A 22124-nucleotide genomic window follows, 5' to 3' on the forward strand; every position below is an offset into this window, starting at 1 on the left:
GGCCAGGGAGGCTCTCCCTTTCGGTGACGTCAAACCTGTCACAGATGCCGCCTCAGCACAGTCGCAGGCTGCTCCCCAAGTTGGGACCCCCCCCCCCAACACCAGCCCCAGAGACAATCCCAGCCCCGTTCATTTGTCCCGCACCTTTCCCTTTCCCGGCCACTTGTACGGATGGTAGTATCTCATTTCGGCCCCTCACAGACCTGAGGGCAAACGGGGAAACTGAGGAGCCCACTGGACCTGGTGTCACACAGCAAGTATGTGTTGGGGCGGGCGCCAAACCCCAGGATGCCAGGGGTTCACGGGCCAGCCGTGGGAATTCGGAGTCGGACTCACGCGCCATAGCTTCTGTGACGTCCTCGTTGCGTGGTCCGGAGCGACCGTCCTGGTCCTGGTCCTGGAGCGGTCCGTTGCATGGTCCCTGAGCCTCCGTTTTCTTCAGTGAGATTGGGGGGGTCTCTGCGCCAGGGGTGTATCAGGGGGATAAAACGAGAGGGCGCACGTGAAAGGGCTGCAGTGTGCCCACGTGCCGAGAGGTGCCGTCATTGGCGGGGAGCTGTCATTGTTGCCGCCCGGCTGAGTGTCTGCAGGAAGGAGAAGGGCCCCTCCTGTGCTGGCCACCCAGAGCCCCTTGGGTCCGGGATGGGGTTGGCATTCATGGATTCCCTCCTCTTCTCTCCAACAGGCCATTCATGCCCAACCTGGTGCCACCCAAGATCCCCGATGGGGAGAGAGTAGACTTTGATGTGAGTGTGCCTGTGGGGGGAACGGGCCTGGGCTGGGAGAGAGAGGCCGTGTGAGCTGGGGGGCCGGCAGGCGGAGGGCGCAGGCAGGATGGTGCTCGGCACAGGCCTGGCAGGGCCTCATCCTGGGTTCGGGCCACGGTGGCCCCTTCCCCGGCCAGGCCCCCGCCCTGCCCGTCCCTCCTGCATTGCGGAGGGTGGCATCTACCCAACCACTTCTTCCCTGGACCCATGGGCCTGGCAGCCTCTGAGCCCGGCTGTGCCTTCGCAGGATATCCACCGGAAGCGCATGGAGAAGGATCTGAATGAGCTACAGACGCTGATCGAGGCTCACTTTGAGAACAGGAAGAAAGAGGAAGAGGAGCTCATTTCCCTCAAAGACAGGATTGTGGGTGTCCAGCCTCCCGTGGCAATGCCCCCAGAGACCCCGCTCCGTCCACCCTCTTTGTTAGGCCCCACTTCCTCTGGACCGCCTTCGGGGGTGGGGGGGCCCTTACCCTGCTGCACATGGGCTCTCCATCAGGATCCCAGCGGCCAGGAGTCACTCTTGAGGCCCTGCACTGTGGTTTCTTGGATCCCTGCCTTCCGTCCCCACCAGACCGGACCATTCTTGGCAGCCAGAGCTGCTGATGGTCTCCGGGTGCCCCAGGCCTTGGCTGGGGGGCGATGAGTCAAATCCCTGTTGTCCCACTTCTGCCCCCCACTCCCTCCCACTGGGAGCTCCCCCCACGAATGCAGGGAAGATGAGTGTGGCCTCTACAGTCCCGAATCATAACCGGGGGGGGGGGTGGTATTTTGACTCCTTTGTTTTTCGCTCCACCAGACTCGCTGCTGTGTTTGTGGCACTGCTGTGCCGCCCTGGCTGGCAGCTGAGGGTCTGGCCATCTGTCCTCGAACACAAGAGCAGCTGCTGGGGCTGGGGCCGGGGCGGGGCCAGGGGCAGAGCACTCGTGGGAGACGGGAGAAGTCCGCCTGACATTTTTCAAATCGTTGAGGACAACCCCACGATGAGTAATGCTCCGCGTGGGGCATCCGCACACGCCTGCTGTGGGCTATCTTTACTCAGCCAGGGCATTCTGAGCTGGTGCACCTGTCGAGGCGCTCTGTGTCCAGGGAGCTGGCAGAGTAGAAGCCCTTGGAGGAAGGGCACTCACTGCCCTGAGCTCCCGAGGGGAAAATCCCCTGTGCGTTTTCTTTCCACCTCTTTCCCTGGTTGGTCCCTGCACCTTTGGGGACACCTCCTCCATATGCACGCACTGGGCAGGCTGTGCCCCTCTCCCCATAGGAGAAGCGACGGGCTGAGCGGGCCGAGCAGCAGCGCATCCGGAATGAGCGGGAGAAGGAACGTCAGACTCGCCTGGCAGTGAGTGACCCCTAGTCCACGGCCCACAGAAGCCCCCAGCAGGCCCCCAGCTCCTTCCAGGCCCCCAGGCCCCTCCCTAGTCATTCACATTGATTCAGTCAACGAGCCCCTGGTGAGTGCCGGGCACTGTTTAGAATCTGATAATAAGCAGTAACTGAGACCGAAATGTCTGGGTTTTCACGAACTTAATATTTTACAAGACTCTCCGTCCAGTAGTTCCACTTCTGGGTATTTACCCGAAGAAGATGCAAACACTGATTCAAAAAGGCATCTGCGCTCCATTCACTGTGGCATTATTTACAGGAGCTAAGACACGGAGGCAACATGTGCCTGCCAATGAAGGAAGGCATAAAAATATGTGTGTGTGCATGCTCATGCACACGCAGCCCCCCCCCCCCACTGGAATATTAGCCATAAAAAAGGAAGGGAATCTTGCCATTTGTGAAAACATGGATGGACCTGGAGAGAGCATTATGCTAAGTGAAACAATTCAGAGAAAGAAAAATACTGTCTAGTTTCACTTATATGTGGAATCTGAAACACAGCCAATCCAAAGCAAAACCAAAATGCCAAGCTCATAGATGCAGAGAACAGATTGGTGGTTGCCAGAGGCGGGGAGGGGGTGGGGGCGGTGTAGGAAGGGGCCAAAAGGTACAAACTTCCATTATAAGGCAGCGAAGTCCTCTCCTGCCGTGTCCCTTCCCTGCTGCAGGCTCCCTGGGAACAGGGGGTCCCTTGGCCCTTTTCCTGTGCTGCTGCTGGAGGTTCTTCCAGAACAGCAGGCCTCCTGGGGTGGGGGTGGGGGGCTCCTTGCCTGAGGGGATGGTGAGATCATTCTTCACTCATTCATAAACAGAAGTCTTCCGTAGCTCTTGTGTGTCAGGCCCCGTGCTGGGGGGCCCCTCAGGAAGCTTCTTGCCTGATGGAGAGAAAAGTTCTACTCACATGACCCATAAACACCCCAGACCTCAGCCCAGCCTCAGGGGTTCATACCCTCACCCCTGATTTTCTCTCTTCCTCCCCGCTGAAAATCAGGAAGAGAGAGCCCGACGGGAGGAGGAGGAGAACCGGAGAAAGGCTGAGGACGAGGCCCGGAAGAAGAAGGCTTTGTCCAACATGATGCACTTTGGGGGTTACATCCAGAAGGTAGGTCGGGCAGCAGCAGTGGTCTTCAGGGGGTCCCGGTATATGGGGAGGAAGGGGGTGTCCACAGACTTCAAGCTGGATCCCAGGAAGAAATTCCTACCTGTAAGTGAAAGGCCAAGGCTGCCTCCTGCCAATGCCCTGAGCTGGCGCTCTGCCTGCTGTGGCTTCCCCTAAGAGGGGCTTGCTGGAGGGGGGGCTGCAGGCAGCGGCCTCGAATGTCAGCAGTGCCCCGGGAGCCCCCAAGGTTGATGGTGTGTCTGGAAGAGCCTTGTGCCCAGAGTCAGAGCTCTGGTTGGAGACTCAGACCTGCCACTTACAGCTGTGTGGCCTCAGGCAACCTCAGAGCCTCAGTTTCCTCATCTGTAAAATGGGTTTAATATCGTCTGCCCTGCCTGCTCTGAGATCAGATGGGCTAACATGGTGAGCATCTGTGTATCCCGCAGATGTGAGATGGTTTATTCCTGCAAACCTCCTCCATTCCTCATTTTTGTGTCCCACTCCTGCTCGACACTCCATTCTCAAGGGAGAAGAGGAAATATGAAACTGATTTTCTCTGTGCAGTGGAGGGATCAGAACATTTTCTTAGATTTCCAGAGTCCCCCAGCTCAGAGCTAGCCCGGCCTGCCTGCCTCTGTCGCCACAGTGACCACACCAGCCAGACTTATGGCATGGCCCTGCTCTCAGAATAGTCCTAGTGAACAAGGTTGCCTGCAATGAGCGTCTGAATCACCTTCTCCTTCTCCCCCTTGTGTCTCTCCGCCTTTGCCGTGCCCTGCCCTCTCTCTCTATCTCTGCCCTGGTCTCGGTCTTTCTCTCTGGGTCTTTCTCTCATGGTGTCCTGGCTTTGCAGGCCCAGGTGGGTACCACAACCTCTAACCCTTGTCCTCCTCATCGTTTTGGGGGGCTCGCTGGGAGGGGGATGCTGAGTGTGGAGAATGGGTCGGGCGGGAGGAGGGAGCCGGGAGAGAGATGGAAGAATTTGGAAAGGCAAAGAAATAATGGACTGAAAAGATCCTCCTTGCCCCTGCCTCAGTTTCTTGGGGGGGGGGGGAGGGGGAGGAAATCCAGGCAGCTGATAGCGTGGGTGTTTCAGGAAGAAGAGGATAAGAACCTGGTCCTTCTGCAGGCTTTGCCTTGCTCCCCATTGGGTTTTGGGAGGGTTAGGGGAAAGGAGGGGGTGTTCCCTAGTTAACTCCCCCTGCTTGTCATTCTCTCCAGACGGAGCGGAAAAGCGGGAAGAGGCAGACGGAGCGGGAAAAGAAGAAGAAGATTCTGGCCGAGAGGAGGAAGGTGCTGGCCATTGACCACCTGAATGAAGATCAGCTGAGGTGGGGACTGGTGGTGCTCAGCCGACTGCGTGCACCTGCGCCAGCACGGGGGTCGGGGCACAGGGCAACTCTCATCGTGCACCACCAGGGGGCGCTGTTGCCTCACATATTCCGCCCCCCGCCCCCGCCAAGAATGTTTTGGTGCCACTGGAGTTGGGTGTGAGCCAGTCAAGCCATCTTTGTGCTTTGCCAGTAGAGAAAGAGAACTGAGCAGGCGTCTCGCCCTTCTGAGCTTCTTACCCACCTGCACCCAGGTGGCGGGAAGGGGGATTGAATGATGCCCCACCGGCGCCGCGCCACCCCCCACCCCACATCCGGTCCTAAGCACCAGGTGCTGCTGTCTCTGCCTCCTGCTGAGTCAGGTGGGCTGGGGGGTCCCCTTAGCAGGCCTGGAGGTGGGAAGGAGGGCTGGTGCCCTTGGAGGCTGGGTCAGATCCGGGAGGAAGGTAGATGAGGGCCATTCCTTATTGTTCCTATCCCGCCCTGCATCCCCACTCTGGCCCCTGCAGGGAGAAGGCCAAGGAACTATGGCAGAGCATCTATAACCTGGAGGCAGAGAAGTTCGACCTGCAGGAGAAGTTCAAGCAGCAGAAATATGAAGTGAGCCTGCTCACTGGCCCCTCCCCCATCCCACACTCCTGTTTTGGATTGGGTCCCACATGACTGCTGTCCATCAGGCCCCTTTCCCCTATCCCTGTCACCTCCTACCCTTGCCAACTCACACACACCTGCCTGGGGGTCTTGTCTCTGGCAGTGTTCAGCATCCACCACTGGGCTGTTGCTTGCTGGAGAAGTCTGATGGTTCACTCGCTGGGGCTGAGCAAAGGCACGTTCCTGGTGTGCCAGCCCTGGGGGTCTCCCTCCCTTCTGTCCCCGAAGGCCTTGAGGCAGCAGCTCAGATGCCCTGGGTCAGATGGGAGGACCAGGATGCACAAAGCCAGGCCTCTGGGTGGACAGAGGGAGGCCTCACCAGAGATGCAGCCACTTTCTCTCTCCCCATGTACCCTAGAGGCCGTGGTGTGGGCACAGCCGGCTGAGCCTCAAACTCACAGCTTTGAGGGGTCCCAGGTGCACGTACAGCGGCAAGAACTGGCTCAGTGAACGCCGGGCCCGCACACTTCCCCAGCACGGCCTCTCTGCCTAGAGGAGTTCGGCTTCCCTTTCCGGGCCCACTTTGCTGCTTTTCTTTTGTGCACGGGCCCCTCTTCTGAGCACAGCTCAGGCGCGAATGGCTACAGGGTCCCCTCCCACCCCCCAGTGCTGAGAGAGGCAATTTTGTGTGGTGGCACTGAGCGTGGACTTTGGAGCCACACTGCCTGGGTCCTATTTCTAGCCCTGTCCCTCACTAGCTGTGTGACCTTGAGCAAGTTACTCCCGCTTCCCTCTTTCCATTTCTTGTCCAAGTGACAAGGATAACCCCAGGACCTATTTCACAGGGTTATTGTGAGGCTTATAGAGATCATCGTAGTAATAAAAATAGTAGTAAAGTCTTCCGGGAATTGTTCTGAGCACTTGCCATGTATTAAGTTATACCTCACAGTCATCCTGGGGGTTAATACTCGGGAAAGTGCTCATAGCGGAACAGAAAGTGGTGGGCACCCACTAAGTGCTCAGTAGGTATTAGCTGCTGTTACAGCCCCTACAGACCTGGGCCTTCCACTTTGCCTCTGGTTCCACATTTAACTCTGCACCTGGCCTACCGGGCTCAGATTTGGGCCAAGTGCAGGGTGGTGAACTGCAGGCCTAGCACATGGGGGTGCCGTACCTCATGAACAACTGGGCAAGAGTGCCTGACAGGGGGCCTCAGGCCGGGCTGGGGCTGTTCAGAGGGCTTCCTGAGGCCCAGCCTTGCACCCGATTCTCAGAAAGCCTCCTTAGGTCTCTCGTCCTGAGCCCTCTGTGCCTTGGGGACCCCTCAGTGAGAGACCAGTGGGGCGGCCAGGAAGCCTCTCCTTGGCTTCTGCTTGTGGGACCTGGGACCCTCCGGATGCCTGCCTGTTCTGACTTTCACAGTATCGCTGCTCTGCTCCCCCTCCCCCCACCCTCTACCGCTGTGCTCAGCTGGCTTCCCCTTCACCCCCAGCCACCTGAGACCTGAGCCCAATCAGCTCCAAAGTCACTCTTTCTCACTTACAGATCAATGTTCTCCGAAACAGGATCAACGATAACCAGAAAGTGTAAGTTTCTAGGTCCTTCCTTTCTTTACCCGGCCCTGCCCCCTCCATCCGTGTGTCCCCGCCATCCCACTCCTCCTCTGAGGGCTCTGGCTCCCACCCCTTCCCCCTCCCCGTCAGGGCATGGACTCCTGCTTGGTACTGCTCAGTGGGGGATTTGTACAGGGCCGGGAGGTCTCACTGCAGCCCGAGGCTGCTGCCCTGCTCTATCTCTGGAAGCAGCTCCGGGCTGCCTCTCTCCACCCTTAGCGTCGCTCACCTCCACCCCCTCCCTGTGGAGGCCTGCTGCCCAGCCCTGTGTCCCCCTTCTGACTGGGCCCTGCTCCTTCTGCAGCTCCAAGACCCGCGGGAAGGCCAAAGTGACCGGGCGCTGGAAGTAGGGGCAGTAGTGTCCTTCACCAAAGATCCTCGCCGTGTCCCCGCCCTGCTTGCCCCCCAGCTTCTGGCCCCCCCCTCCGCCCCCCGGGCACTGCAGGCTGACTCAAGTCTGGAAACCAGGAGCTGGCCCGGCTGGAAGCTGCTGTTGGTGCCTGTACCCCCACATGCCCACGCGTGCCAGTAATAAAAGCCAACACACATCGCATGGCTTTCCTGTCAGCTCCCTTTCAGAGGGAGGGAAACTGAGGCAAGAGCCTGTCTCACAGGGAGACCCTAGGGGACATGGCCCCTCATAACTGCCACACTGAGAGGAGACGCCTCCCCCCTGCTTCCGGAGGGGAGAGGGCGGCTGGCCCTGGGGAATGCAGGGCCCTCTCGGGGCCTGGGCCTCACAGACAGCAGAAGGGCTTGTGGCGCGAGCTGCTCTGAGTCACCGCGAGGCACACTGGGGGAAAGCGCGGGAGCCGGGGGACAACCTTCCCGTGTGTGTGTGAGTCACTCCTTGGGAACAATGGAAGCCTCTTTGGATGGGCCTGTTTTCTTTCTCTTCCTGGCCAGGGACTAGGAAGCAGGCGTCTGTCTGAGGGGCAGGGAGCCCTTGAGGAAGGAAAGAGGGCCGGTTTTGTCAGGCAGCTTTTCAGGCAGCGATGAGCCTCTGGGAGGCGTGGGCTGGTCTGGGCCCTTGGCTTGCTTCCTTCCTGTGCAAACCGGGGACAACAGGGTCCCGGTTCTGAATCGGAGAAGACAGCATGGTGGCCTTGAGCCCAGTTGGCAGAAGGGAAACGGTGTGGGATGAGAGCCACCTGACTCAACAGCTCCCTAGGGCACCCCCTTGCATGGGGCACCCCCACGCCTCTGCTTCGGCTGCTCCCTTTGCCTGGAAGGCCTTCCCCCAATTGTCCACATGTCATCCACCCAAGGGAGCCCAGCCCCACTGTCCCTGGGAAGGCTTCCCATACTTTCCAGGGAGAGTGATTCATTACTCCTTGCTCTGAGCACCCCGGACCCTGCTGTAACTGCCACCACAGTGACACCTCCCATACTACACCATGTTCCCTGTGTGCCCGTAGCATCACACTCGGACTCTCAAGAAACAATCTAGACCCACTTATCCTGTGCCATGTGCCAAGCACTGCGATAGATGCCAAGACACAGAGATGAGAAGGATATGGTTCCTGGGCAAACAAGGACCTTAGTTAGCCTGGAGTCTTGGCCTCATTTCTTATTCATTCACTCACTCATCCATCCATCCATCCATCCATCCATCCATCCATCCATCCAGTAAATGTCTCCTGAGAATGAAATATGTGCTAGGCACTGTGTTAGGCCTAGCCCAGTGGGAGAGAGGCCTCAAACAGAAGATTCCAGCTCAGTGTCACTGCAGGCAGGACAGCGGGTGCTGGGGAAGCCCAGACAAGAGCCACCCCACCTGGCATTGGTGAGCATGAGGGCTTTCTGGAGGAGAGGGTTTCTACATGGAGTCTCAGGAGATGAGAAGAAAGTCAAGGACAGGGGCCAGGGATGGGAGGACGGAACAGCATATACAAAGCCCTAGAAGCAAGAGCTGGCTTAGTGTGTTTGAAGAGCCCCGGTTATCACAGAATCCAAGGTCTTCTGGTGGAGAACAAGAAGGACCTCTGTAAGTGCCCAAAGGGCAGGAGGCAGGGCCTTAGGCCCACAGAGGGCTCCCATCATCGTCTCTGGGAGATCCACTGTGGCTCCACCCTCCCTGCTACCAGAGAGAGGGGCACTGAATCTAGAACTGAAAGGCTAGAATTTTCCAACTGCCAAATCTCCATGGGGGCTCCACCTCCTATGTCTCAGCCTCTTCTTGAGCCACAAGAGGGAATGATGGTGCAGGCCTGGGTCCTGCTTCCTGCACCCCCCTCTCCCAACGGGGTCCTCGTGATCATGCCTCTGACCTTGCAGGCGTGGTCTCTCCTTTAAAGGCCATGCACTGACGGGGACATAGAGGCGGCCTTGCCGTCTTACTCTGAGTCTCCCTGAGGTCAGGTTCCACTTATCCCTTTTGTCCTGAAGTCACCTGGTGTGAGGGAAGACCCTGTGAGTGCCCTAGACACTGTCCCCAGGCAGGGTGTACCATGCTCCGACTCTGTGGCACCCGGTCCAGGTCCCCATCGGTCACCTTAACAGCAACACCGCAGGTTGATCCAGAGTGCTGCCTCTAAATGGGAGCCCTGAAGACACCTGGTGTGCACGGGGCCTGGAGTGTTCGTCCATAACCGAAGAGTCTGGGCAGGTGGCCCGGTTCTGTCCTGTTCACCAAGGAGAGAGCAAGCGAGTGCCAGGGTGCAGGGGCATACCTGGGTCATCAGCCCAAGGCAGGGGCGTGGGCTTCCAGCCTAGTCGTCCCGCACTTTCCCCATGACACAGCTCGGGAACGGAGGGACCACGGACGTATGCACAGAAGCACACTGTGATGGGCTCACGAGTGAGTGGGAAGGTGCGTCAGACAGACACGCACACCTTGCCCTTCGTTCGTTCATTACTTCTGTCACTCTTGTGCTTACTGGGCAGCGGAAGCCACGCCAAACACTGAGGGCACGAGTATGCCAGGAGCTGGCCTGGGCCTCCTGACCACTCAGGAGCTCGGTGAGGCTGCAGCAGGGTGGCCTGTGACCCCAGACACCCAGGTTCCCCCTGCGCCCACCGTCCCCTGCAACCCCCAGGCACTACCCTCTCCACGAGGGTCCCATCTCCCCCTGCTTTGGGCACACCCCTCACCTCACGGATCTCTCGCACCCTGTGTACACCCATAGGTCAGGGAAAATGACCTCTAAGTTCAGCTCAGCCCTCGGTCAGAGGAGTGGAGACACTCCCTCCCCCCCTGCCATCCTCCTATCACCAGATTTTCTGTCCAAACAAGCTCGTGTCGTGTCATGCATTCACATGATAAACCCACTGTTGAGGAGGAAGAGCTAAGAGAGGAGGGTGGATGCCCCAGGGGCCACTTGCCTTGGAATCCAGCTCTTCCTGCCGGAGACTCCGTGCTCTGAATCAAGATCCTCATTTTCTCCCATCAAATTCTGGCCCGGCCACTTCCCAGCTCTGCGATTTTGGGCCAGTGACTTCCCCTCTCTATGCCTGAGTTCCCTTCTGTTGAAACACGGGGATTGTTAGGAAGGTTGAATGCGATCACGTGTGCAGTGCCTGTGTGAGTTAAGTGGGTAGTAAATGTCAGCCGTTGATACTGTTATTTTGGTTGTAACTCCTTACCAGCCCCTTTTGGGGGCTCGGGAAGCTGATTCACCAAGGCTGGGTCCTAGCCAGCTCCTTCCTTCTGTGGGGTTACAAGGAGCCCCTGCCAGCCCGTCTTCCCTCTGGGTTCCAGGGTCAGGCCTTCTCCCTGAGCAGATCACTGGGGGCCCGGGACGGCGAGAGCCTGCTGGTGCCGACTGTCCCTCCCAGGTCTGTGCCACTGCTGGATGGACGTGGCCAGCTTGCTCCTGGTGGATCCACCCCTGACGGTGCAGCCTGGTTTCTGGAAAAGGTGAGGCAGCACCCCTCCTGGAGTCGGGGGCTGCCTCTTGTCTGTGCTGGGCTCAAGGACAGGCCTCCCCGGGGGAGGGGTGGTGGGCTCTTCAACGGGCCCGAGTTGGGGGCTGGGGCTGGCCAGAAGTGCAGGCTAGACCAGGCTGGCATCCATGTCCCCACAGGATGGCTGTGGGTACTCATCCTTCTGGGCTGAAAAGTCCAACCCGCCCTGTTGGCCCTATGGGGAGGAAGATTGGGAACAGGGGGGAGAATGCTGCTGATTGGGGGTAAACCTACTCTTTCTCCTACATAACATCCCCTCGTATGTTTCTCACCCTGTCCTACGTGCCAGGCACTGTGCTGACACATATTCTCTTGGGCCAACCTACCCATCATCCACGGCCCTGAGGTCCCATCCTTATGTTCAGATGAGGAAACAGCTTCGAAGCGTTGAGCAACATGCCAAGGGCCGTTCAGTTAGTAAGTGGCAAAGCTGGGATTTGAACCCAAGCTTATGGCTTCAGGGCCAAGGCTCTTCCCAGCACAAGGACGCTGCAGGCTGAGGACCGTCTCAGATCTTCCAGAGGGCAGGGCCTGAGCGACAGCTGGGGCTTCCCGTGAGCCGGCTGGAGGTGGGCCCAGGGGCCAGGGCACAGGGCATGAGTGCAGGGGCTCAGCACCCTCTGCCCCTGCCCCCCCCCCCCCGCCCCCCCGCAGCTGCTCACGGCAGCGTCTCTGTGCTGTGCCTGTCAGCCTGCAAGTCTGGCTGTTCTGCCCCACGGGAAGCCCCGGGACCTGATAGGAGGAGAGACGCCTTCTCCAACACGGGAGGGGGCTTTGCTCAGAGTTGGAAGAACACAGTCCGGCAGCCTCCTCCTCCCAGTGGGTGGTTACAGCCCATGCCCTGTCCACAGGTGCTTAGGGGGACTTAGAAAGCACCTGTCATTGCTTTGCCAGTGGGTCACTTCTCAACCATGCCGAGAGGGTGGACAGAGGCCTGGCCTAAAAATATCAGCAGTGGGGCTGGTCCAGCTGCTGTCGGGGTGGCAGGGCTGATCCAGGGAACCCCGCAGCGCCCCCCCCACCTTAGTCTACCTGCAATCTTACGATGCAGCCAGATGGAACTAGCTGTTTTGTGACCCTCAAATATCCCATGTTCTCCCACCTCTGCAATGCTCTGTCTTACCACTAGAATGCCCTCGTTCGTTCCCTCTCTGCCTACCCGACTTTTCCCCACCCCTCAGGATCTGGCTCAAGTGGCTGTTTCTCCAAGAAGTCCTGAGCCCCCACGGTTTCCTCGGACAATGCCCCTCCCCCCACCCCCAGACCGCCTTGAGAACCCCACACTAAGGCCCATTCATCCTGGGCTTGTGATTCATAGAAACCAGGTCTGGGTACCCAGCCCCACCCTCCCTCCCCAGCGGGAGCCTGTTCATCCCGGTTCTCAGCCCCCACCCCAACAGCTACAGGGATTTCAATTGCTCTCAACTGAAGACTCAGGAGAAAAATGTTTCCACCTTGTGCAAAGCACCCAGCCCCCAGGGGTAGCCCTGCCCCGTGGCCCTGCACTCAGTGCACACCGGCCACACCTTCAGCATACCCGAAGCAGTTTCCCCTGCAAAGTCAGGCCTGGGCGACGCAAATCTGAAAGAGGCGGTGGGGTTGGAGCTGCTCTTCAGGAACGTGGAGGGCGGGGCTGGAGAGGTGGTGAGATTCCCAGGCTGGCTCCAGGGCTGAGATTGTGCTGGGCTTGCGGAAGGCGGGTCAGGGAGACCTGTTGAGCATGAGCTGCCTCACCCCTCCCTGGTCCCCACCCACCCCTGCCTTGCCAATTCTCCAAAGAAGCCAGCCACCTGGGGTGCAGGTTGGTAAGGATGAAGGAGTGAGGAGGTCACTTCGTGGCTGCTTGGGGGTAGGGACAAGCAGAGTTTTTCCCTCTGATCTTGACATGGAGACCCCTCTGACCCCACCTGTCTCACCTACTTGGGCCCAGGGGAGGTGGTGAATGGCAGACTCTACTGGGAGAGACTGGACATAATTTATAAGCTGGCTACATGATCATACTAATGAATGATATTAGCCTCCACATATTAGGCACCTACTGTGTGCCAGTCAACGTGCAACGTAATTTATGTGCACTCTGATTACAGTGATGTGCAAAGTAAGGATGTAAATAGTTCCATTTTATACGTGAGGAAACTGAGGCTCAAAGAAGTTGGGTGACTCATCCAAGGTCATACACGGCAGGATCCCGATTGTTTTGATTATGATTTTTCACTTGCATGGTATACTTTCCTTTTTTTTTAATTTTTAAGTATGTATTTATTTTGAAAGAGAAAGAGAAAGCGTGTGTGTGTGCACGTGCATAAGCAGGATAGGGGAATAGAGAGAGAGAGAAAGAGAGGGAGAGAGAATCCCAAGCAAGCTCCTCCACTGTCAGTGTGGAGCCAGACCTGGGGCTTGTACCGTGAGTTCATGACCTGAGTCAAAATCAAGAGTCGGATGCCTGACTGCGCCCCCCGCCCCGGGTGCCCCTGCAGGGTATATTTTCTATCAAATAAAATTGAATATCTGATAGAAACAAAGAAAAGCATATTTTAAAGAAATCACTTCTGTATTTTAGCTAAGGAATATTTGAACAATTCTGACTATATAATGCAAAGTATGTATGCATCAATCCTTATAAGAAAATTTGTGTGAAATACTGTTGAGATCTGTCTATTGTAGTTTTTTTGGTCACTGGCTCGGGCAGTCTGGGATGATGAGTGTATGATCATACCACTGTTCCACACTGCTCAGAAAAAATGACTTGCCAATGAACACTGGCCTCATCCCAGTCAGTTTCACTGTCGATTTCCTCACCTCTCCCTGTCTAGACTGGGAGCTTCATGAGGCCTGGCTTGTTTTCCATAGATCCCTGTGTCCCTTCATACAGGTTGAATGAATGCAGGAGGAAATCATTCTCACTCAGCAGATTTTGCACAGGATTTGATCATTTGATGGTTAAATATTGACAGAAAGGGAAAAGACGGTAAAATAGTTACATTATCATTGTGTTGCCTTTTATAGTTGTCAAAGCACTTGGATCAAAACAAAAACAACGGAACCTGGGAAAAAAGTCTGATCTTGAAAGGTTCAGACGTCTACCTCACTCATGTGCTATCAATGTTAGCACTGACTGAGTCTGCTTGGTAGGGTTCATTCATTCATTCGTTCAGTCATTCCATAAATCCAACACAAATTTATTGAGTACACATCCTGGCAGGCGCCCTCCTGGAACATGGTAAGTGGCAAACCAGATGGGCGTGGCCTGGGAGAGACCCTCCCGGATGGTTCTGTTAGTCCCCCTTCTGGGTCCTTCTGAGTTAACAGACAACGGGGCAGAAGAGCTGAAGCCTCGACACAGGGCGATGGTGTGACGCCCATGGGAACCCAATACGAATAGGCTCCTTCCCTTTCCTTGGCACCACCCCAGAGTGACAGGGATCCGTGTGGAAAGGGGCGTGTGAGAGAGCACAGCCCAGCCCTGCTCCCCCACATCTGGTCTGTGCTGGGCAGGCGGGGGATGGGCGGGGATGGGGATGGGGATGTGAACTGGATGTGAGGTTGGGATTTGAAGTGGATGGGGATGAAGGCTTAGTAACTACAAAGGGCTGTTGAAAGAAACAAAAGTGGCTGTTAAGTTTTGGAATCTTTTTTTTTTAATTAAAAAAATTTTTTCAAAATATTTATTTTTGAGAGACAGAGTGAGACAAAGTGAGAGTGGGGGAGGGCCAGAGAGAGAGGGAGACACAGGATCGGAAGCAGGCTCCAGGCTCTGAGCTGTCAGCACAGAGCCTGACGCGGGGCTTGAACCCACAGACCGTGAGATCATGACCTGAGCCTAAGTCGGACGCTCAACCGACTGAGCCACCCAGGCGCCCCAAGTTTTGGAATCTTTACTGGAACCCACCCTCCAGCGGAAAGGAGCTTCCCTAGAACACAGGTGGTAGCAGTTATTGAAAGAAAAATGATATTTCATAATCAAAACTCCCTTCCTGTAGGTCTTTACTCGGCCTCTGCAGAGGGGCCATCCCTGGCCATTAGAGCAAACTTTGTTGCAACCTCCCTTCCACCCTGCGCTTCTGGCCCCTTTTCCCCTTATCTTGTTTTTGGTCTGTCTCTTTCCTGTAAGCTCTGGGAAGACCTGCAGTTTGTCTGTTTTTGGTTCACTGCTGAATCCTCACCGCCAAGGGTATGACTGGAATGTGGGGGCACTCCATAACTGCTGAAAGAGTGAATGCATGACCATTTATCCCCAAGGAGTCAAGACTGACTCACAAAGGCCAGGTAACATACACACGGTGTCCTAAAAAGGCCAGAGATAATCTTGCTGATTGGAAAGGTCAACAGAGAGATTTGGGGGCTCTGGGGCAGGGACATTTGGATATTTGACCCTGAAGAAATTGACACTCTGAAAAGTCACAGAAGTTTCAGCCGCTGGAGATGAAGAGTCCAGGACTGTAGCGCCCTGAATGAATGAGTGGGGAAAACACCAGTTGGAAAGGAGTTTTCCTGAGAAAGATCTTAGGCTGCCTTCCACGCCTGAGTGGTACCGGTGTCCTGGCCATCAACAACCCATTTTGCATCTTTCTTGGCCAGAGGGTGGGGTGGGGGATGGTGGAGAGCAGGGAGAGGGAGGGAGAGGTCACAGGTGCCCTAGAACCTGTTGTCTTCTGGAAGGTGTGTAAAGGGCACAAACTCTGAAGCGAGACTCCCTGGATTGTATCCCCATTCTACCATGGACTCACGGTGTGACCCTGGCCAAGTCACTCTCTCAGTTTTTTTACCTGTAAAGTGGGGATGATATTGGCAACTGTCTCATTGGATTTTGGAGGATGAAACGGGCTTATATAAATATAAGAGCTCAGAATAGTGCTTATCACTTCGGCTTATCACAAGCCTATGAGTGTTTGCTGTTGTCTCCGGGATATTGTGGAGACTGAAAGTCTCTCTTTTCCCCCAGTGCATCTCCCTGGTCTTTTTTGTCCCTGTGGTGTCCACTCCCCCTACTCCTTCCCCTCAGTTTCCCCGACTTTAGGTCCCTGGTCCCGAGGGTTAGGACAGGCCTTGGCCAACCCCTCTTTCCTGCCTTCTCCTTCCTTAAGCCGAGTCTGGGACCCACGGGTCATGGGAAGATGGGCCTGGCTGGGTGAGTCAGCCCATCCTGCCTCGCCTGCAGCCACCAGTGACGGGAGGCCAAGGGAAGGTGCTGATAACACTCCCATCTCCTGCCAGGACCTCAGAGGTGTCTTCTGTATAGTGGGGAGACACGGAACCCATGTGGCCACGCTCCTCTTCTGACAAATTATCATGCTCACCCTGTGGTCCCTAGGCCCTGCACCAGAATTATTGTCAACCCCACTTGTGTGGCCCCAGGGGTGGGGGATGGGGGGAACTCGCTAGCTGCTCTACCTTGGTGTCTACCCTCCAGCCCTGACGGTGCCTCTTGCCCCACACCGAACGTTAAAACCTGAGCCCCAGACTCCACTGGCTTCCTTTTCCCACCATCGTGTTCTGCTTTCAGCTTCTTCCCACTTTCTTAGTGCTCTTCAGCCCCAGCTCTGCTCTCTGGTAACTGTTCCCTTGAGTCTCCCCTCTCTTGTAGGGTCTACCCTTCCAGAAAGCCTTCCTGCCCCGGCTAGGACCTTGCTACTTACTCAAAGTGTGGTCCACAGACCAGAAACAACAGCATCCACCAGAATTTCAGAATCTGCGTTTTAACAGGATCCTTAGGGATCCGCATGCGCATTACTGTTTGAGAGTTACTGAGCTAGGTGCCCTTCCAACCCCTGGAAATATGGAGACTCTGGGAATCTGGGTCAGCTGGTATCAGGCTGGTTGGAGACAGGAGAGAGCATTTCATTCTGTAAATGATGACACAGGCCCTGCTCTCCTCTTCCATCCTGAATCCTATTTTTCTTAAAAAAAAAAAACAACTTTTTTTAATGATTATTTATTTTTGAGAGCCAGAGAGAGCCAGAGAATGAGCAGGGGGGGAGGGGTGGAGAGAGAGGGAGACACAGAATCTGAAGCAGGTTCCAGGCTCTGAGCTGCCAGCACAGAGCCCGATGCAGGGCTTGAACCCGTGAACTGTGAGATCGTGACCTGAGCTGAAGCTGGACGCTTAACCACTGAGCCACCCAGGTGCCCCTGAATCCTACTTTTCTCATGATCTTCCCACCAGCCTCTCCACTGGCTGAAGGCCAGCCATGGCAGGGTTACCCCTGGCCCTTGACCGACTGACAAAGAGGTCTCTCCCAGGCCGTGTCCATCTGATTTGCCATTTACCACGCTGAAGATGGGCCTCTGTCTGGGACTCCAGAATCTCCCTTCCAAAGTGAGCTTCGTCAATCTGGGGTGTCACTCAGACTGGCTGTCCGGAACACAGGTGTTCTGTCCAGAAGTGTTTCTTCCATGAAACAAGTTTGGGAGGGGCTTCATGTCACCCCCACTTCCTTTCTTTGTCCTCTCTCTGCTGTGACACACATTAGCACATTGAAGCTTTGGGGAAATCTGTTTAGCTTCATGTAGCCCAGAGTTTCCGAAACTTAGACTTCTTTTGTCACTGAGCACCTACGAACATCCTGCAGGAAAGGAATCCCTTTGGGAAGTGCTAACCTAATTCCCTTCCACACACCTCTCCCCCCCCCCCCCCCCCCACTGAAGTTTTAACGTGAGGCTCTCTGGTGCTAAGGAGTCCTTTGCCCCCATTTTCTGAGGTGAGAAACTGAGTCTGGTGGTCCCGTGGAGCTTCCTGCAGGGGGGTCGGGTGGGGCTCCTCTCTTAACGGCCCTCTGGGCAGTGGCCAAGTGGGTGTCACCTCACCCAGAGTCTACGCGGACAAGTTGTTCCCACCAGCTTTTGTTTTGAGTCTCAAATGTTAGTATTCTCCCCAGTCCACCAGCCTAGTCTGGAGCTGGTGTCCTGTCCCCGCCAGCAGGGAGAAGGCTGTTCCCACAGACCTGCCGGCCATTATAAAAGAAGGCGTGACTGCCACCTGAGGGAGAGAAGGGGCGGGAAGGGCTTTTGCAAATCCAGCAGCTGGCCTGGGCTTCTGCAAGAAAGCTCTACGCCTTGCCTACCTGGAGAATGTGTGACAGCAGCTGGAAGAGGTTTCTAGCCAAACCCTGGCCTGGGCTTTTGCTGACACTGTGATTCGATGGAACGTAGAACAGGCAGGGCCAGTTCTGACAGCCTGACTCACCAGCTTCGTGGGCCCCCGGCCTCCTGCCTCCTGCCACCGGCACGGTGTGGCTGAGGAGGCTGAGGCGGGGAGGGTGTGGGAATCCGTGTAGGAATGCCGGACTGTGGGCTCCCGTGCTCCCACCAGGGAGCTGGGGAAGGCTGGGGCCATGGTCTGGAGTTCATGGAGACCCTGGGGAACAGGGGACCAGGGGAAAGGAGTCTTGGAGAGCACTGATGCTCTGGGAGTCGCCACATAACAGCACAGGGTGGCAGAACTGCATGGGGCCCTGGACACCTCATTTTAGCAGAAAGGAAACGGGTGAGGAGGCTTTCCCAAGGCCATCCATTGGCTCCGTGTCGGAGCTGAGATTTCCTGACAGTTATACTGAGACATCACTTTCTGTGGCTTCTGATCACTTCCCCACCTAGAACTAAATGACCAAATTTGATACCAAATAAATTGATTGGAAATACATTGATACCAAAGCTGGATCTACCCACACTGGAGAATTCCATTTCCAAATACCAACAGGCGCACGCCCAGTTTTCTTGCTCCTTACGAGATCTAGATCCCTGGGGAAGCTCAGAGTAGGATCCACCACCAGCCTGGGTTCCCTGAAGTCAAAAAAGACCTCTGCATGAGTTTTCAAGGAATGGGGGATCAGAGAGGCCAGGAACCCAGTGATTTCCGGGCTGGATGGCAGAGTAGACTAGACATGTATGCCCCAAATTCGAGACGTCCCGATCCACTGGCCTCAATCCCACTCAGGCCACATTTGATGTCCTAGGTCCCATTCAGAGCCCCAGTTCTTAAGTGGGATGATGACAACCTCAGATGTGTTCAAAGAAGGGTGAATGAGACAGCGAGGGGGATGCTAAATCACGCCCTAGAAGGAAAGTCTGAAGAATCCGAGAAGGGTTAGCCTGGATATGAGACAACTCGGAGACACAAGATGACTGCATTCAGATATTGAGAGAACTGTCTTGAGGAAGAGAGATGGGATCCCTTCTCCATGGCCCCAGTGGGTGAAGACAAGGGCCGGTGAGCAGAAGCCAAGGGAGAGGTGCATCTAACAGCCAGGACAGCTTCCAGTGGTCTTTCCCTGGAGGTGCTCAGGGGGTGCTTGGTCAATTTGGAGGCTGAGGTTATGGACTTTAAGATCAGATAGTGGGGAGGGAGGCCTGGGAGGCTACTAAGATCAGTGCAACACAAGAGGAACCCATGTCCACGCATGATGGAGCAAATGCTTTCTGTTGGGAGCTGTGCTCAGTCTTGAGAAAGGGCACAAAAACGAGTAAGTCACTGTCCCTGCCCATAAGGAACTCCACGTTCCACAGAGGGCGAAAATAGAGCCGCGCAGAAGTCAAGACCCGATCGGGGCCTCCACGCAGGTGCAAACATGCAGGTCCCATGGAGAGAAGGCCATGTGAGTTGGGCCTCAAAGGATAAACAGGGTTTTGACGGGCAGAGCTAGGGGCAGGGCACACTGGGCAGAAGAAACAGCACAAAGACAGTGGGATTAAACAGGCACGTCATGTTTGGGGAGATGCCTCGCTTGGGTGGAGTACAGGGAGTAAGTGAATGGGAAGGAGCCAGAGACACACAGGGTGGATTGGGGCCAGGTGGAGAAAGCCTTGGGTGACAGCCTAAGACTTCTAGCTGCAGAAAATTGGGAGCCAGCAGACGTTTTGACACAGGGGAAGGATTTCGTCAGCATCACTTCGGTGGTTGCGCTGGTGACGGCACACTCTGGTGGCTGGGAGGCAGGTGGGGGGAGCGAGAGGCGGAGAGGCCAGTTGGAGGCACTGGCGTCTCGAAATGCTCAGGGCCAGGCTTGAAGGTGGCCCCGTTTAAGGCACAGGTAGTGGGTATGGAGATGAGGTGACACCTCGGAGCTGTCAGGACTTGGTGCCTGAATGAGAAAGGAAGTATTAGACACGTGGCCAGGGTTTCTTGCCTGGGTGGCTAGGTAGGTGGTGATTTCATTAACCTTTGTCCAAAGCAAGCAACCCAAAATATGTGTGGCTCAGGTTGGTTTTAAACTTTGTGGAGCTCGGAGCAGAGACGGCAAGGCCCAGGGAGGTGCTGGGAAGCTCTCAGGGCAGCCACAAGAGGTCTGAGGTTTGCTATGTGGGCTCTCCCCTCTTGGTGCCTCAGTTTCCTCTGAATGAGCAGCAGGGGCAGACACAATGTCCCTGCTTTATAGCCTTTATTTCAGTTTAGTTAAACCTGCCATATCGTGCAACTACTACCGTGCAATGTTGCAGTCACCTAGAGACCCCCAGGCCATTCCCCTCATTTCCCTGAAGACTCTGGCTCCAGTCCGCCATCACTTCCTCAATATGAGTTCTGTGTTTTTTTTTTTTAAGTTGTATGTATATATTTTTATTTAGAGAGAGAGCAAGGGAGAGGGGGAGAGGGAGAGAGAGTCAGACTCTTAAGCAGGCTCCATACTCAGCACGGAACCTGACGCGGGGCTCAGTCCCATGACCTGATCATGACCTGAGCCAAAACAGAGAGTCGGATGCTCAACCCACTGGGCCACCCAGGTGCCCAGGATCACTATCCTTTAGATCAATGAAATAAGCAAGAGTAGAAAATTAGAAAATAAAAAGAAAATAGCTAGAAACGCCCAAATATTTGAAATTAAAGAACACATGGGTCAAAGAAATTTGCAAGAGAGTTTGGAAAATATTTTTAATTAATGGATAATGAATCTACGGAACGTCAGAATTTACAGGATGCAGGCGAAGAAGTTCTTAGAGGGCATTTTATTTTATTTTATTTATTTATTTTTTTTCCAATATATGAAATTTATTGTCAAATTGGTTTCCATACAACACCCAGTGATCATCCCAAAAGGTGCCCTCCTCAATACCCATCACCCACCCTCCCCTCCCTCCCACCCCCATCAATCCTCAGTTTGTTCTCAGTTTTTAACAGTCTTAGAGGGCATTTTAAATGCTTGAAATGTCTAACATTAATGACCTAAGGTTCCACTCTATGAATCTAGAAAAGTAAAGCAAACTAAATTCAAAGTAAGTGGAAGAAAGGAAACAACAAAGAACAGCAACGGATGAAATAGAAAAATGTTAAAGAAAGTAGAGAAAGTCACATGTTGGTTTTCTGACAAGCTGAACTCCTGGCTAGACGGTTCGAGAATACAAAAGCAGATTACCAATATCAGAAATGAAAGAGGACAAAACGATTGATCCTACAGACATTACATTTTTCTAAACAGGCAAAAGCAAACTACCATAAAAAAAAGTCTTGGGGTCACCTGGGTGGCTCAGTTGGTTGAACATCCAGCTCTTGATTTTGGCTCAGGTTGTGATTCTTGGGTTGTGGGATTGAGCCCCACATCGGGCTCTGTGCTGCTCTGTGAGAGAGAGATTCTCTCTCTCTCTCTCTTTCTCTCTCTCCTCTCTCTCTCTCAAATTAAAAAAAAAAAAGTCTCAACAATGGCTGCCTCTTCGGAGGAAGGGGGATTGCCAGGGAAAATGCATAAGGAACTTTCTGAGGAGATGGTCATGTTCCATATTTGGTAGTGGTTGGGGCTGCACAGGTGGGCGTATTCGTCCGGATGGATGGAACGATACACTTAAGATCTGTGCATTGCACTGTATCTGAATTTCACCTAAAGGTGGGAGGGGGAGAAAAGAGAGGAAGGGGAGGGCAGGATGTGGAGGAGCTGGAGGAAGAGGAGGAGAAAAAGGTGAAAGAGAAGAAGGAAAAGAAGGAAATAAAAGAACACAAAGCCAGTGTCTCATTTCTCATCTCTTGTGGCTCGTCAGCATCTTTTCACCCAGCTGGTCCCTCCCTGCATCCAGTCACACTCCCTTCACTTGGCTTCCAGACACCCCAGTCCCCTGGTTTGCCTCCCACCTCCCTGGCCGTTCTTTCTCTTTGGCTGATTTTCCACGGTCCTCGCACCTCTCCTCTTTTCTGTGTGTGCACTCACTCCCTTGGTCATCTCATCTAGCCTGACGGTTTAAAAGCTCGCACATCTTTGCTCAAAGACGTCTGGCGTCTGGCTCCAGTTATTCTAGACCCTCTTTAGGATGTGGGGCACTCGGCATCAATTTGACCCCTGCCGAGTCCTGGCCACCAACGCTGGGGCTATGAGAAAGGTCCTACTTCATCACACCGTCGCGCTAACACTTACCAAAGACTCTGCTCTGTGCCCACATGGTGCCAGGTGCGGTCACAGATCCTTCGGTCAGCCATGTGGCCGTGTGTGCTCGTGAACGCGTATGTAGGGTATCGAGC

The 22124-nt window shown here is 55.1% G+C and overlaps 1 protein-coding gene across 4 annotated transcripts in view; it reads left to right on the forward strand.

Annotated features, from left to right (window-relative positions):
• TNNT2 (troponin T2, cardiac type) overlaps positions 1-7337 on the forward strand; it is a 39914-nt gene extending 32577 nt beyond the window's left edge. For all 4 annotated transcript variants that reach the window (XM_053208797.1, XM_053208798.1, XM_053208799.1 and 1 more), the window contains 8 exons: positions 686-746; positions 1015-1131; positions 2029-2106; positions 3142-3252; positions 4471-4580; positions 5090-5180; positions 6717-6757; positions 7089-7337. In XM_053208797.1, coding sequence (XP_053064772.1) covers positions 686-746; positions 1015-1131; positions 2029-2106; positions 3142-3252; positions 4471-4580; positions 5090-5180; positions 6717-6757; positions 7089-7134 — 655 coding nt within the window. In that variant the 3' untranslated portion in view covers positions 7135-7337. The remainder of the gene's footprint in view (positions 1-685; positions 747-1014; positions 1132-2028; positions 2107-3141; positions 3253-4470; positions 4581-5089; positions 5181-6716; positions 6758-7088) is intronic.
• The last annotated feature ends 14787 nt before the right edge of the window (positions 7338-22124 follow it).

This window comes from Acinonyx jubatus, chromosome E4 (genome assembly GCF_027475565.1).
Source record: "Acinonyx jubatus isolate Ajub_Pintada_27869175 chromosome E4, VMU_Ajub_asm_v1.0, whole genome shotgun sequence".
Taxonomy (NCBI): Eukaryota; Metazoa; Chordata; class Mammalia; order Carnivora; family Felidae; genus Acinonyx; species Acinonyx jubatus.